General features: G+C 46.6%; 1 protein-coding gene and 2 long non-coding RNA genes across 25 annotated transcripts; 2 read left to right on the plus strand and 1 right to left on the minus strand.

The window, feature by feature from the left end:
* The first annotated feature begins 634 nt into the window (after window positions 1-634).
* Window positions 635-1303, plus strand: LOC120711650. The gene is made up of 2 exons (XR_005690369.1): window positions 635-790; window positions 936-1303. It is a non-coding gene; the product is annotated as an uncharacterized LOC120711650 (long non-coding RNA).
* Window positions 1304-1757: 454 nt separating this feature from the next.
* LOC120711651 (Krueppel-like factor 14) lies at window positions 1758-4369 on the plus strand. Of its 13 annotated transcripts, none has more exons than XM_039997253.1 (5): window positions 1835-2409; window positions 2511-2567; window positions 3200-3318; window positions 3461-3648; window positions 3938-4369. In XM_039997253.1, coding segments are annotated over exons 1-5 (372 nt in total). In that variant the 5' UTR covers window positions 1835-2403; the 3' UTR covers window positions 3940-4369. The 13 variants fall into 13 exon arrangements, 3 of the variants coding, with proteins under 3 accessions (XP_039853185.1, XP_039853186.1, XP_039853187.1); XR_005690379.1 differs by having other exon boundaries at window positions 1840-2409; window positions 2496-2567; window positions 3243-3318; XR_005690373.1 differs by having other exon boundaries at window positions 1842-2409; window positions 2511-2856; window positions 3243-3318.
* Window positions 4370-5541: 1172 nt separating this feature from the next.
* LOC120711653 lies at window positions 5542-8905 on the minus strand. 11 transcript variants are annotated; one of them, XR_005690389.1, is made up of 6 exons: window positions 8485-8898; window positions 8341-8390; window positions 7270-8254; window positions 7016-7146; window positions 6618-6814; window positions 5542-5952 (listed from the first exon to the last, which is right to left on the minus strand). It is a non-coding gene; the product is annotated as an uncharacterized LOC120711653 (long non-coding RNA). The 11 variants fall into 11 exon arrangements; XR_005690387.1 differs by having other exon boundaries at window positions 6618-7383; window positions 7758-8254; window positions 8485-8905; XR_005690390.1 differs by having other exon boundaries at window positions 6618-7176; window positions 8485-8905.
* Window positions 8906-16220: the final 7315 nt, after the last annotated feature.

Consider the following 16220-nt stretch of genomic DNA (forward strand, 5'->3'; position numbering starts at 1 on the left):
TGTTTTTCCGAGCAAACTATCAAACTAGCAGTGTCTTCCTACTATCTATGAAAAAATCCAACCGTTCTCCTTCGAGATCAGGAAGAATGCAGGGGCTCTGTTCTGTTGTGCTCCCAAATACCAAATATGACTGCAGTTCTTGTCAATATATTTCATTTCTTTCTGACATGCTTCGTTAAATATGATAATTTGTTGGATCAGGATAGTGAGCGAGATGCAGGAGCAAGCTGGACGAGCAAATGGTCAAGTCAACAATTACAGGGAACACTCCACACATCCTAGTATTACTAACCAATTGGTATGATGCTGGATACATGGATTATTGCAGTGTTCTTGATTTATTGGTTTGGATGCAGGGAAGATGGCCAGATGGTGAGATGGGTCTGTGCAGGGCAGGAGGACCACTAGTTCTTGTTCGTTCGATGGAAGAAGGCCATATCCTCTGCTCAATTTTGGATGCACACTGATTACTTGTACTCTTTGTTGCTGATGTTTGTTGTGTAACTGTTGTGCATGCAGGTTTGTTCAAATTTACAGCTGAGAAATAATTTCAGTTTGATAATGATACATGCATGCTGCTTCTTTCCTGTAGCCATGCAATTAATTATTTTAGGATTATCTCATATAATGGAAACATACCCTTCATTATCCTAGGATTATCTCATATTAATGGAAACATACCATTGATTTCTTTTTGACAAAGGTCATATGCAGTTTTAATCTCTTCGTAACATTGGAGATTTTTCCTGAATCTGCACTGCTCATTTTTCTGGCAGAAACTGATGCAGAGGTGAGCTTAATTGCCTAGTAAGGCCAGCCTGTATTACCACCTTGTCTTAGCTATGCTCCATATCAGTGCCATCACTTTTGTTTCTTGAACGTTGGAAATACTCATTGGCGCAGCAGAGATAATTTTTTTTTTTATTTTGAATCAGGTTACTCATGGGAATATTTGTGATCACTTCATTTGGTCTACAAAATTGTACAGTTGAGTCTATCACTTAGGTGATTGGTGTACAACATTCATTTTATTTTTTCCTGATTCCATTGCAGGCTAAAAATGCCATTGTTTAAGAGGTCAAAAGCCAGCTAAAAGGATGACTACAACAGACAAGACTGTTTTTCAAGCAGATAGAGAATAAATTTGGATTTATTGTTCAATTTTGTATTCCTTGATTACATGGCATGATTGGAAATATTGTACTGCCACTTGGAAAAACAATTGTTGCTCTCCACGTACTGGCACAGATTAATTCTTTTTTAATCTAGTGTACCATCGTTGTTTTCAAACGGTGAAAACATACTCTTGTTGACCAATCAAGGTATAGATGTATGATGCATCTCGTTACTACAAAATGTGCGATTGTAAATACCAAGGCGCAAGATTATAAAATATAAAACAAGCTACATGTAGCTCATATCACGTAATGGACTAGCAGGGTAACTGAATCACAAAATTATTCTTTTTACACCGTGGTTCCAGAAGTAGGCGATTGTCTTTTCTCCAGCGATTAGGGACAACGAAGCGAGGAGACGTGCGCACGATGGGCATGAAAAACCGCGCACGCTCCAAAAAAAAAACCAGTCGCGCTCGCTCTGCGCGCGTCGGTGCGGGGGCTAGGCAAGCGTGCTGGCGGGGGCTCGGGTATGGAATAATATTCTATACCCAAGATATGAAATAGCGGTGTCATATATATATATTAGCTCTATTGAGTATCTGGAATAAGCAATTCCATTCCTGAGTCAGTCGGCGCACCGATCCGCGTCGCTCCGATCGCCGGTTTATCTGTTCGGTTCGCGACATCCCCCACCACCTCCACCCCTATCCCCACGCCCAACCTCCCAGCTCCCCTCATCAAAAAAAAAAACCGCCCAGCTCCCCCCTGCCGCCGCGGACGCGCGAGACGACGAGGCGCCCGCAGCCTCCCGCCCCCCCTCCCCCGCCGGCAGCGGTGGCCCCACCGCCGGTGCACCTGATGGCGGCAGCGCGTCGGGAGGCATCAGATTCATGGGAGGAAGGAGCAGCAGGAGCCGGATCCACACCCAACCACCCAGCTCCCGTCCTCACCACCCTGCCGGTCGCAGCTTCCTCCATCGCCGCCCGCCGCCGCCGCCGATGCGCGGGACGACGAGGCAACTGCAGCCTCCCCGCCCCCTCCTCCTCCCCGCCGGCAGCGGCGGCCCCCACCGCCGGTGGTGGGCACGGCGGCGTAGGGACGGGGTCGACGCCACTCCCCTCCTCCGACGGTGCTCCCTCATCCCGACCCCGTTCCGCGAGCCCGTTCCAAGATCGAGGCGAGCCGCGAGCAGCAGCCATGAGCAAGGTGTTCGAGGGCTGCGAGAGGCAATACTGCGTGGCCGCGGCCTCCCTCTCCCGCAAGTGCACCGCTGCCTCTGCCCTTGATGGAGGTAAGCAAGCTTCCCCTGTTTAATCTGATTCCCCATCTTGATTCCGTTGGGGAGCCCCAGCTTTTGTTGATTGTTTCGCTGATTAGGTTGAATCTCCGCAGAGAAGGAAGCAAAAGCTGTTCGAGATCCAGTCCGGCGTGGAGGAAGCTGAATCGCTGGTAAATAGATGCATCAACGCATTTTGTTCCATATGCACATATAGATTCGTCTGCAATTGAGATCTAGTACACATGCTGGATGGAGGATTTGAGCTAGCAGGTCAGTCAAACAATCACGAATTCAGCTTTTCACAGCAATTTTGATGAGTAATAATCTAGTAGAAAGCTGGATTAATTCTTTTCCCGTGAAAGCACATTGAGTCAGATCTCATTTGGTGTTGGAGCTCAATGTATCTGCACGTCTATTTGGATGCATTGATACTTGAATCGAGACTGCACCCAGTTTTGGGTAAATCTCGTGTGCCTAATGCTTTTGACACTACCAACTGTGAGCATTGAATTGTGATCTCGATGTAACCAAGCCTTCTGCATGCTCTGTCTCATGTTCATGTAGTTTGTACTGATTATACTGTGCTGATTTTTTTTCTTCTTGACAATCATTTTTAGTTGACAGTTTACTAAAAGATCTCAAGCACGCTACCCATGATTCAGATCAGATATTCCTAGTATGAACAAAAGTGGTTCTTTTTATTTTTATTACTCCTTGCCCATTCCAACCTCTGTCCCGTATCTCCAGCATCAGTTAAAAAATGTCCTCGTACTGAAATCTTGCTACGTCTCAAATCCCTTAGGTTTTTCTCATCATCAAATTACTGATTTCAGTATTACCTACAGATGTGCAGAGCAAGGAGAAGAATGTTGTAAGGCCATCAGGGAGGTTGCCAAGTGAAACGACATGGGATCTGCAAAGGTTCTGGCTGGAGAGGGATCGCAGGCCTGCCAAATAGTTGCTGATAGCTAGGCATCTCTTTCTGAATTGTGTGCACTAGGATAGCAGTAGCAGTAGCAACGGGTAACTGTCAGCTCATCAATCATGCCTGTATTTTGTGCAGCAAGTTGGATACTAGGACTGCTTGCCGGAGATTGCACGTGCTGGCGGTGTTGCTCGCTTGCTGGAGATCACCCGTTATGAAGCCTGGAGTTGCTTGCTTGCTGGAGATCGCGTGCACAAGAGGAGCTGCTTGCTGGAGAGCGACAGACCACCTGTGGCATGGCCGGCCAGCCGCAAGCATTGATCGATGTATAAAACTCTTGTTAGAGTGATGGTTCATGTCTCTCTGAGACATCCATTTGCATGCCTGTGATGTTATTCTTTCTAAGCCTTGTGGTGTGATGATGTGTTCCAAAGAAATCATGCTTGTGCCAAGGATAGTCTTTCAATAATTCAGTTAGTGATTTAATTCCCGCTCCTAAATACCTTGGTGTTTGTGCAATAGCTAGTGATTTTCTTAAAAATGTTCATTCAAATAATTTTTAGGAAGTCAATCTACAAGTATGACGCTAGCATATTCAATTGTTTTTTTTTGCAGGATGTGAGGTGGACACAATGATCTCCATTGAAAGCGCCATCTTTGAGGGGACCCCATCATCACAATTAGGAGCCTGTGTGGCACTGGTTCGGCCAGCTACAGTGGCTAGAGCTAAAGCCAGCGGAGCCTGGCCAAATGGGGCCTAGGTGTTTAGGGACGATTCCCCTTTGATTCCCCTGTTCAGCACTCAATGAATTTTCTGCAGAGCATCCATGGTACAGTAGATAGATTGTGAGTTTCATGTGAGGATGGTATATTTAAAACCTCTCTGTATAGATTCTTATGAAAATGTAAGTTCGGATTGGCAGATGATAGAAATAGTGATGCCAATATGGCTTCATCTTGTGTGCTTATGGTATTTATGAACCGGCTCAGAAAAAATGTATGGTTTGTTTAAGATAATAAGATTTTTTGCATCAATATGTTTTGTTATATGAGATTGGGAAGGCCTTTTATGTTCACACATGTCTGTGACAAGGAAATTAATTGACTTTGATGATAGATTTTATAGAATTGAAGTTTTTATGTCCATGCTGATAAAGCTACCTTGATTGTATTTTTGTTGAGAGTATAATTTTTTACTATTAGACTACTTCATCAGTTGTCAATAATTGGGAGTTTTACGGTTCACAAGCACACTACATGATTTCACGATGCTTAACTCATCGAGACTGCCGGCGTCGTTGTGCATGGCGTGGCCATATCGTAAACTCCAGCGATTTCAAAAAAAAGAACTGCAGACGAGACGTGCGTGTGCGGGATGGAGAGGAAAACCGGCGTGCGTTCAAAACCAGGCGCGCGTTCAAAACAACCTCGCGACGGCTGGGCGCGCGGACGGGCGCGAGTCGATGGGCTCGGCGGCTCGGGTAGGGAACAGTTATTCCATACCCAGAGTACTGAATAGCGGTGTCCTATATATATATATATGACTCGGCTAATGGGTAGCCAGCGTACTGAATATTATTCAGTACCCGAGCCAACCATCCCGCAGGCACCCGAGCGCGTCCCGACGCACGGCCTGCAGCCGCCCTCCCCGCGTGACTGGAGGCCAACGCTCCGCGCCAGCTTTTTTTTTTTCCCGTTTCGTGCGCACGTGTGGGTCTGGTGACCAATGGACCTCCCCCGGTTTTTTTCAAAGTCTGCTCTGTCGGGTTTCCATGAGATCGTGAGATCTGAATTTCTGTCCAGTTTAAAGCTCGATCAAACAAAATTATTACGTGCAGAAACGAATGGTGGGACCCAGTCAAAATAAATTAACGAATCAACTGCATCAATCAGAGGCATAAAAAATATATTTTTGTGATTTCAATGCCCTATCACATCTGCGGCTGCACCTATGTCTAGTTTGTTTTATATTTTAATCTGGCGCATTGGTATTCTTTCGTTACGTTGCAGGATTCAAAATCGATTATTTACATTTTAAGGGAGAATCGCAAAACATCAACCGATAGATGGAAACAAGATGTTTTAGAATAAACTCTTAATCTTTATAATAAGAACTAAGAGACAAACCAAAAAGGATTTTGTGAAATGAAGTGGATGGATTTTACTGATCGGAAACCAAGATTCTGTGCGCTGTGCTATCTTTATGAACCCGACAACTATTAAAAGAGATAACTATATGAATTAATTAAAAGGATAGAGGAAAGAACTTACATAGCTGTAATTTGAATCTAGAATCTAGCCATTGATTGGCATATACAAGTTAAGGAAAGAAAAAAAAATGCATATACCGGCCTTCCCCAGCATGGCTGCATCTCGCATTTAATTTCTTTGGAACACATTATCACACCATAAGAAGGGTTAGTAGGGATCACATTGCAGGCATACAAAGGGATGTCTCCGGAAGACATGAACCATCAAGCTAACATTAATTTTCTACACTTTCTTCACCATTATCTGAAAGCTTATTTGACGTCTTCAATAATGCAAACAAAAGTCAATCTTGTTTCATCCGACCATGTGCTATAATGTGATCTTGGAGCCCGACCATGTGCTATAATGTGATCTTGGAGCTGCAGGCAGATATCAATAGTTCAGAACAAAAGATACGGGGAAAATGCAGAATGGTCATGCACCATTATGAGCTAGCATACAAGTTCAGGTCCAGGCACCCAAATAGTTTTCTCTGATCCAGCATATTAGAAGTCTATGTTTTTAATTTTTCTAGATCATTTATTTAATTTTTTCATAGATTCCATGAGCCATGACAATGTAGCTATCATCATTCCATCTAATCTGATCATGCTGACACTATCGAAGTAAGAGTAGTGCCATCCAAATTAATCAAAACAGAAGAGATTACTAAATGCCATCTTAGTGCAAGGTGTCCTAAGCAACACCTTTAAATTGTAACAAGCAGGAAACTTAAGTCTGTAACATCAGCTACTACATTGATAGTTAATTCCATATTGAACGGCATTCCTAAAGTACAATATGTGCAATTTAAGAAGAGTGGTCGACAAAACCAACTAGAGGCTAGGTCATATAGCAAATATGGAAGTGACACTGTGATCCATCCTTTACTACATATAGCAATCAATTTTTAAAAATATATTAATATCAAAAAGAAAGAAGTTGGCAGGACCCATCTCATGCAAGAGCTAAAACAAAATGAACGGGAGTTGAAGAGAATGACGACAATGGGAAACCAAGTCAAAGCTGCAGGCAGGAACCTAACCTCCGCACATATAGGTTTCACAAGAAGATGGTCCTAGCGCCCGACACCTGTACAAAGGATACTCGAAAAGGCTGCGTTTGAGTCGAAATCAGCAGAGATTGGGGGATTCACGTCACGTTATCGGCCTTCTGCTCGTCTCCACCAGCTTCAGTCAGAATGGGCTCTGCAGGAAGGCAGCTGGACCGATCCCTTCATTGCTGTAGAGACAGCAACACCCAACGTTAGGGATTAAAGATGAAGCCAATGGGGCATACCATAAGTATTTCAGATAGAACAAGGCACATTGATCATGCAAACTAGTATCATGATTCATGAACCACAATGTATAGAGGGGCCAATGCATCAGAACATCTGCAATAATTAAGAAAGTATATTGATCCAAATATATTAACTCATACCAAGCAATCAAACCAATCAAACTCTTCATGTAGCACCAAAATTGTATTGGCAAACCAGATCAGCATCGTTCGGGTGAATGCATATCTTGCAGTGACAACTAAGAAGCACACACATCTGGACATTTACATCTCTGAACAAAAACAAGTTGCTTATCTGAATTCTGAACAGGAACTCAACTAGTCATATTCACAAAATAAAGTCACCAAACACTAATTCAGTTAGCAAAGCAATGGGGTCAACAATCTAATCCAACCTTAACTGAGTGACTTGAAGTGGTAATCAGTTAGGGAAGTATAACTTCCACAAGAGATCATTCCGCAGGAAACATTTGATGCAAAAGTATAATTCCCAGCATGCATATTGCAATCTGTATAAGAGCTAAGAATTATTAGTATGTGCAGGTTAAAGACAGCCTATACACATTACATAAGAGCAAAACTATTATCAAGTAACAATAGATTGGAATTGTGTTGCAACAAACCCCATAGACATGATGTAATCAAGTGCATGAACTGGCTGCAGACTTAGGAATTTGTCACCATATTATTCAGTCCAAATCAGCAGGAATTGACAAGATACTATGATGTCCATATTCAAAGATAAGCATCTCAGAAATATATAAATGGTTTTGCAGCATGCAAAGCAGCATGCATAATTGGATACTGAAATTTCAGAATACATAAGCATGCCTATGGATAGTCGCTCAATAATATCATGCACAGTTGGAATAATATCATTTACTTTCCATCCATCGAAATGGAGTGCAACGCAGTTGCTCAATCGTCCATACAATGTACTCGGTCTCAATAGCACCAGCACCTATCCGTGCATATGAAAAACTGATAATGAAAATAGATTTTCTAAATAAAACTCCACGGCGATAGTAAGCATGTACCAACCTCAGACACACACGAGATCAACAACAAGCAAATTATCGCCTGAATTCATATGAGAGGTGCATGAATAGAGGAACCCATCCACCACGGTAGCAGCCCTACCAGATCCGAGTCGAGGAAGGGACCAGGAGTCAGCCACGACTCCCCTTTACGGAACTCCCCCTGCCCAACAGAAAAAAAAATCAAAATCACGCAGAAAAGTTCGAATCAAACATAATTCTAAACTCGTTCTATGGGCACTGCGCTTGCTTCTTCAGGCCAACCACGCCCCAAATCTGGCACCGCGAGCCGAGGAAGCCGGCGTGCATGTGCGGTCTCGGAATGCAACAAGACCGAATAGATCTACAACAAGGTGGGTTGGTGAGGGAAATAGGATGGGAGGGGAATGGCAGGGGGAAAAGGCAGCATCTGGGGGATTAGAGAGGCACCTTCCGTCACTGCCAGTGGCGAGAGGGAGGCGGCATGGACGCTGTCAAATCTGCAGGGAGGAGTCGCACGGGAGATGGGGGTGAGGCGCACGAGAGCACAAAAGGGGAATTGAAGCAGGCAGCGAATGGGAGACGATTATGTACCAGAAGACTCCATCAGGGTAGCGTCTCACGATGATGGCCGGAGGCGGGTGAGTCGAGGATGCGGCACAGCGGCGTCAGGCTACCACCGGGACGGCAGGAGAGGGGGGCAAGGGCACTCGGCGCTGGAGCTCGCCGGGCGGCGCGGTCGCCGGGAATCGCGCGGGCCGGCGTCGCCAGGCGAGGCACGCGCAAGAAAATACGGGGGCTGGCGGGAGAGGGAGCTGCAGCTCGCCGGGCGGCGCGGACGCCGGCTGCGCAGGGAATCGCGCGGGCGGGCGACGCCGGGCGGGGCGCTTGCAGGGAAGTACGGGGTCCGGTGGTCGGCGCTGGGAATCGCATCTGCGAGCTGGTGGGGTAGAAAAACCGCTCCATCGTGGGGGGTGTGGGGGATGAAAGAAAACCGGGCGGGTGGGGGTTGCAGAAAACCGGGCGCCGGCTGTAGTCGGGTGCAGGGTTGAGTGCGGGTGGGCTCGGGTACTGAATCGGCTATTCGGTACCAGGGTATATTAAGGGAGCTACATACAAACTACTACGATATATATATATATAGTCTCATGGCAGTTCCCTGAGAACTTTCGCCACCTTGAAGATGGCGTAGACAAATCCGGCGACGTTCTCCACGAGGGGCGCGTTCACCGGACGTCTACCAAGGCGGACGAGGTAGTTGAACGAATCCCTCGTGACGCTGATTGCCCAGGCGTCGCCGGAGCCGAAGGGGTGCAACGGATCGAACCCCGGGATGTCAGGCACCGGAGCCGGAGCAGGGGCCGGCGCATCAGGTGGGGGAGAAAGAAGGCGAGGGCGGCGACGTGGGGAAGAGGGCCCGGGGGAGGAAGAAGGCAAGGGCGACGACAACGACGAGTCCACAGCTTCAACGTAGCAGCGGCGGCGGCGGAGGCGGCTGGAGCGAGAGGCTGATCGACCCGACATCGCGGCGCCGGCGGTGCTGGCGGCGTGAGAGCGGAGGTGTGAGCGGAGGGGATGGCAACAGTGGTGTGAGCGGAGGTGACGAGGCAGTATATATAATGACGTGAGGAATGCGAAACGGCGCGCAGTTGCCGAGAGGGCGCGTGGTTGCGGAGAGGTCACTAGTGGTTGCGGTTCCCGAGAGGGCGTGTGGTTGCGGAGAGCGGGCACCGGCGGTTGCGATTCCCGAGGTAGGTGACGGGTCATTTGTATAAGTGACGGATCATGATGACGACCGTCACTTTTAATTGAGGATGCCCGTCACCTTTTATATGACATAGGTGACCGTGGGAAAACTTGCTTGTCACCTATAATCATGTCATAGGTGATGGGCCATGTTTATAAGTGACGGTTGTTGATGATAACTGTCACCTTTAATGAGACAAAGGTGGCGGGGTTCCATTTGATGACCGTCACATTTGATCTTGACCTAGTATTTCCCCTCTGGCAGCCGTCGATCGGGCAGGCAGCTGCCCTCGATCTTGGGCGGAGGCTGCGGCGGCGGCGGCGGTGGCGATTTTGGGCGATTTTGTGGTCCAGCAAGGTTAGAGCTCCAAATTATTCCCCTCGATCTCCCTTCTCTTTTGTCGATCCCCCTCCTCGATCTGCAATTGTTTGTTGAAAAATCTTGTGTTCTTGCGGTTGTAGATGGAGGATAAAAGTTGGATGGGCCTTCGTAGCCATTGTTGTCTGCAGTACTTTAGGGGTTTGAAGTCTTTCATAGATATTGCGAGGGCCGACATAGAAGCGAGTTCTAAAACAATAATCTTATGTCCGTGCCTCGATTGCAAAAATGATGAGAAATACTCTGACTTTGAAGTGGTATATGCGCATTTGATGGTTCGTGGATTTGTACCAAATTACACTTGTTGGAATAAGCATGGAGAGGAAGGGCCTAACGAGAGGGGGAAATGGGTCGCCGATAATCAAGAAGGGTGTAGGGATGATGATCAAGATGAATAAGGCAACTGTGATGATGGTCAAGCTTATGATGACATCAATGAGGAGTGCATTTTGGAGTGCAATGACGGCCAGTTTGATGCCTTGATCGACAATGTTGAGGAGATGATCCATGATGTCAGGGGAAAAGATGAGATGACAGAAGCTGAGCTGCGTAAATATAAGCAATTTGTTGAAGATTCCAAAAAATCTCTTTATCCACATTGATGCTTATGATAACAATATGCAAAAGGCCCCATACTATGGTCAAATAGAGGAGATATGGGAGCTCAACTACCAGGGATTTAAGGTTGCCCTATTCAAATGTCGATGGGTTCAAGGGTCATAGGGAGTGACACGTGACAAGAATGGGTTTGTCAGCGTTGATCTTTGCAATGTTGGGTACAAGACAGAACCCTTTGTTTTGGCAAAAGATGTGTTGCAAGTGTTTTATGTGCCTGATACAGTTAGGACGACACGGCATATTATCCTTCCTGGCAAGAGAAGGATCGTTGGGGTGCAAAATGCAGTGGATGAGGAGGAGTTTAATCAATTTGATGAAATCCCTCCTTTTGCAACTTGTGAACTTCCTCGCCTAACTGCCAACGACAAGACTCCCTACCTACGGACCGACCATAACAAAAAAATCCGTGTGAGGTCAAAGTCAGGCCGTGGACGTGAATGTGGGTGTGGGCGTGGACGTAAAGAAACCTAGTGTAATGTACATTAATTGTTGTCTTTATTTTGATGTCCCGAATTGGATGTTCATCTTGAACTCAAGTGAGGGCCAAACCTTGAATGTTGATGTAATATATTTCTAGTACAATGTACATTAATTCTTGTCTGAATTTTGAGGCAATGTATTGCAAGTGCAAGTGCAAGTGCAAGTTTGGAAGTGCAAGTGCTATCTGGAATTGCATTCTGGAAGTGCAAGTGTTGTCTGGAAGTGCACCTGCAATGCCCATCACCTATAACACATAGGTGATGGGCCACATATGTGAGAGCCGTCACCTATTTCTGTTTTGTGACAGACCACAAAAGTTGCCCGTCACCTAAGACAAAGGTGACGGGCCACACTGGAAACAATCTTCAGTTGATCTTCAAAGAGCGCTGTCCAAGGTGACGGGCCACAAACCTCACCAGTCACCTAAGTCAAGTTGGAACTCTACTTAAAGCCACCCCTTTGCATCTCCCATTTCAAACCCTAGCTTAGTGCCCACCTCCTCGCCTCCTCCGGTCGCACCGCCCTCTTCGCCAGCAGACGCCCTGCCGCCGGCAAGAAGTAGATCCAGAGCCGCGCCGCCGCCATGAAACGTCGGCCTCAAAGGGCATGAAACAGATGCCATGTACACTCGCTGGAGTGTGGCATCTGCTTCTACCCTTCGAGGCGGAGGTCTTCATGGATTCTTGAGAGGTGATATCAGATCCAGAGCCGCGCCGCCGCCATGAAACGTCAGCCTCGAAAGGCATGAAACATATGCCATGTACACTTGCTGGAGTGTGGCATATGTTTATGCCTTTTGAGGCGGAGGTCTTCATGGATTCTTGAGAGTGATATCGGATCCAGAGCCACGCCGCCGCCATGAAACATCGGCCTCGAACGGCATGAAACATATGCCATGTACACTCGCTGGAGTGTGGCATATGTTTATGCCTTTCGAGGCGGAGGTCTTCATGGATTCTTCAGAGTGATATCGGATCCAGAGCCACGCTACTGCCTGCAGCCAAGATCCAGAGCAGCGCACGCTGTCGCGCAGCCAAGATCCAGAGCTGTGCGCCGCCCGCAGGCAAGATCCAAACCCGGGCACGCCGTCACACAGGCAAGATATAGATTCGCGCCTCCGCCTCTAGGCAATACTGTTCTTGCTGTCATATATATACTTGTTGTTCATTTTGTTCACAAAAATAATGTTCTTGCTAGAAATTTTACTAATACTTGTTGGCAAATGATGATATTGGAGAGTGAAGCACCTCAACCTCAACCTTTGCCAAATAACATCCACCTAAACATCAACCTCAGTGTTCACTAGGATAGATTGAGAGATCGATACGAGAGTATAAATGAAAGTAGATTGTTCTTATAAGGTACTGTGTACTTGTCATGAACAGGTCGGCCTCGAAAGGTATGAAGCAGATGGCATGTACACTCGCTGGAGTGTGCCATCTGCTTCTGCCTTTCGAGCTGAGGCTGAGGTCTTCATGGATTCTTGAGAGAGAGAGAGATTGAGAGATTGAGAGATCGATACGAGAGTACAAATTAAAGTAGATTGTTCATATCAGCTAGTGTGTACCTGCACATAAATATCTCAGCCACGAAAAAGGCATGAACCACATGCCACATAGCGAGGCTGAGGTGTTTATGACAAGTATAGAGTAGCTCATTATGCCTTTGGAGGCTGAGGTCTTCATGAATTGTTATAATCCAAAGCTAACTCTCCCAGTTCTGATGCCTTTTTTGAAATGCTAAATATTGTTCTTGCTGTCATATGTATTCTTGTTGTTCATGTTGAAATTTGCTAAATGCCTTTGTTGTCATATGCACTCATCATTTGACTCCTACTTCTTGCTAGGACATGCGGGATATTAAGGATGAGATTGGAGAAGAAGCAGCTCTTGGCTATTAGAGAAAAGGTTGCATCCTTGCTGGTAGACATTGAACTGATTCCTTTCATGGTCTTTTCGATTCTTGCGATTATTGTACAGTTTGTTGTAGAAAGATACAATATATAGTTTGTCATGTACAATTGGTGGTTATTTATGATGTAACATTGGTGATATATGAATTGAGTTCTAATTGGTGGTTGTTTCTGATGTAACCTTTGTGATATATGAATTGAGTTATATTCTGTGTGTTTGCTGGATCAAGACGGCTGACAAATCCTAGCTGTGCTCTAGGATGCAGCCGGAACAAAAAATGAGCCTGCAGGGGGTCTCGCACCAAGGTGACGGGCAACAACCAAAGCCGGTCACCTTTTCCTATTCACCAGGTGACGGCGCCTAGAAGCACAGCCCGTCACCTTTAAAGACTACAAGTGACGGAGTTGCCCTAAGCCCATCACTTATGCACGAATCATAGATGACGCGCTCTCTCTTCTGCCCATCACTTACACTTGAATTATAGGTGACGGGCTATGTGATCAGTCCGTCACATTTATAGGACAAAGGTGATGGTTGCAGACCTCATAAGGGGGGCCTGGTCACCAAGAAAGGTGACGGTTCAACAGTGAAGCCCGTCACCTTTTGCTTAATCAAAGGTGACAGACGTTGTGCTACACCTGTCACTTGTATTAGACAAAGGTGACGGGCGTAGACCTCATACAGGGGGCCTGGTCACCAAGATAGGTGATGGTTCTCTGGTGATAACCGTCACCTTTAACTTACTTAGGTGACGGGCAAATGCCCGTCACCTTTCTGTTCTAAATAGTGACATAGAAGAAGTGACGGGCGCGATGCCCGTCACTTTAGGGAGATGACGCCCATCACCATAGGCCTTTTCTTACGTAGTGCGAGTTACATCGAGCGCCTCTTCACAACGGGCGACACGCCGTGAGCCCTCGAGACAACATGGGCCACCTGGCTCCTCTATGGCTTGGGGCATGTCGTGGAGACTGGCCGCCACCTAGGTAGGAGCAGGAGGTGGATGAAACGAACCAGGTTTTTGAAAAGGAGAACTCAACTCTCTCTATTATCGTGATAGTCCCTAGATCAGTAGCTATCACATACAGAACTCATTTCAATTACATATCACAGACATACATCACGTTTAAACATTACATGGATTTATTTATTACATAATCCGAAAGATTGTATTACGAGATTCTGAGTACAAGCCAATTGGGCTAAAAGAAAACAATCAGAAAGCGACAGCGGTAGCTAAACTTCTGGGCATCCTTCATCTTGACTCCTCTCCTCCACAGGCATCAGGGAGCGTAGCACGGGCCGTCCTTAACTTCATCCTGTGTCATCGCAGTTGATCCACGGGTCAGATCCTGCATCTAACAGTCTATCCCCAAGGACGGGATAGGTTCACGTCACCATCCATATGCAGACTTTAAGTGGATGCAACTGTATAAAAGTATAACCAAAGGATAAGGCTGGGGCTTCCTATGCAAGCAGTAAGCAAACATATACTTCAACCAAACACCTCAACGTGGGCCATTCCGGCATCCTGGACTCCCGGTCAACACACACCTTCCAAAACCCATCAAGTCGATGCGAGAACTCTCTCTCCTCGCACCTCAACTGCACCGGAGGAAAAGTAGACTAGAGGGAGGTAGAGATCAAGTAACACTACTCTATGAAAGTGAAAGAGTTGTACATGACCGAGTACGCAGCTATACATATAGTTTTCACCCTACAAGGGTTGTACACCTGTACCCACTTGCCCCCAGGCCCCGACTAAATCCGAGGCACCGGTCTACTGTCACGAAACTAGCGGCTACGGACACCATCCAGCTTTCCCAGTCTGAGGTGCGTCCTCCCGCAAGAGGTCACATGGGACTGTGAAGCCTTCTACACCCGGATCCCACAGAATCCTGCTACTCGGGGGCCATAAGGTCAAAACCCTCTTCTCCTGCACTGATACCCTATCCTCCTACAGGCTTGGTGCCGCGCATAGCTAGCTCGGACCGGGTCCACACCCATAATGGATAAGTGGCGTGCACGTTTGACATAGTTCCGTCCCCACATTCAATGTTCTCGGGCCTTATGTTGCCTAGGCGAGTATCTCCACACTTATGCGTATCCGCCGCAACGGTCCACGTTTGGCACCCATTACAAGTATTGCCCACCAAACACCGCAAAAGTTCCCGAAGGAACGACGTCCCCGAAGAGACATGCACCCTCCACTGGTGCTCCATAGGATGTGCCCAACACACACCCCAGCCCCTGATCCGAGGATTAGGCAAGTTTACTCGCTCCCGCTAGAAATCCTAGACACCAACTCCTCGTATGTGGATCTCCACTCACGCGAAGACTATCACCACATATCCCGCAAATACACATATACATGGTAGCCAAAGCATCTCATATTTCCAAACAAGGTAACATGGGAGTACAAGGAGTTCGGTAAATAAAAGGGGCTATGCAGGTTCATCTCATAATAACAAAAAGTAAAGCAGAAGTATAACTAGCAAGCAATGCCTAATAAGCATTCAATTTGTAGATGGGCGTGAACATGGTGGTTCTTCATAGTCTTCATAGGTCTCTGAGGTCCTCTGGTCGTCCGGGACATCCTCCGGGGCCTTCGGGGCGTCTAGGAAGTCCTCCTGGGTCTTCTGGTCGTCCAGGACGGCGGTCAGCTCTTTCTTATAGGGACCTAATCATAATTACATATAAATATAGGGACTAAAGTGCAAAAATGCAAAAAAAAATGCTCAGTTAAAATCCAACCACACAACAAAACCTACTCTAATAGGTATATCATGATTTTAGAAGAATTATCAAACTGATTTCATAATTTTTGGTGTTTCGATTAATTTATTATGAATTTTCTAAAGTTAAATCTTTTTTTCAAATTGATAAATGCTTATCGAAAAAAGGATAAATATTGTGAAATGGATATTTGAATACTCCCTCCGTAGTACTAGATGTCGATCTAGGCTCTAGGCCCGTTCTCGCTTCCTCGCCGCCCCCGGTCTTGGAGATGGCGCCAAACTCCATCAGTCGGACTCCATCGAGGTGGTCCCGGACTCCATTGAGGTACGGTGCTGCCGGACTCAATCGAGATATGCATCAACGAAGGGATTCGAACCCTGCCCACACAGCTCAAAGCAGGGCTGCTTGACCAATCCAGCTACGAATGATTCTTGTCTAGGGGATACCCGCAGCTT

The sequence above is a fragment of the Panicum virgatum genome, chromosome 6K (genome assembly GCF_016808335.1).
Source record: "Panicum virgatum strain AP13 chromosome 6K, P.virgatum_v5, whole genome shotgun sequence".
Taxonomy (NCBI): domain Eukaryota; kingdom Viridiplantae; phylum Streptophyta; class Magnoliopsida; order Poales; family Poaceae; genus Panicum; species Panicum virgatum.

Excerpts from the sequence above, each read along its gene's own strand:
- LOC120711651 (XM_039997251.1), top strand. The coding sequence starts at position 1,977 with ATGGCGGCAGCGCGTCGGGAGGCATCAGATTCATGGGAGGAAGGAGCA. Across the intron at positions 2,410-2,510 it reads TGCCTCTGCCCTTGATGGAG|AGAAGGAAGCAAAAGCTGTT; the intron begins GTAAGCAAGCTT and ends GAATCTCCGCAG.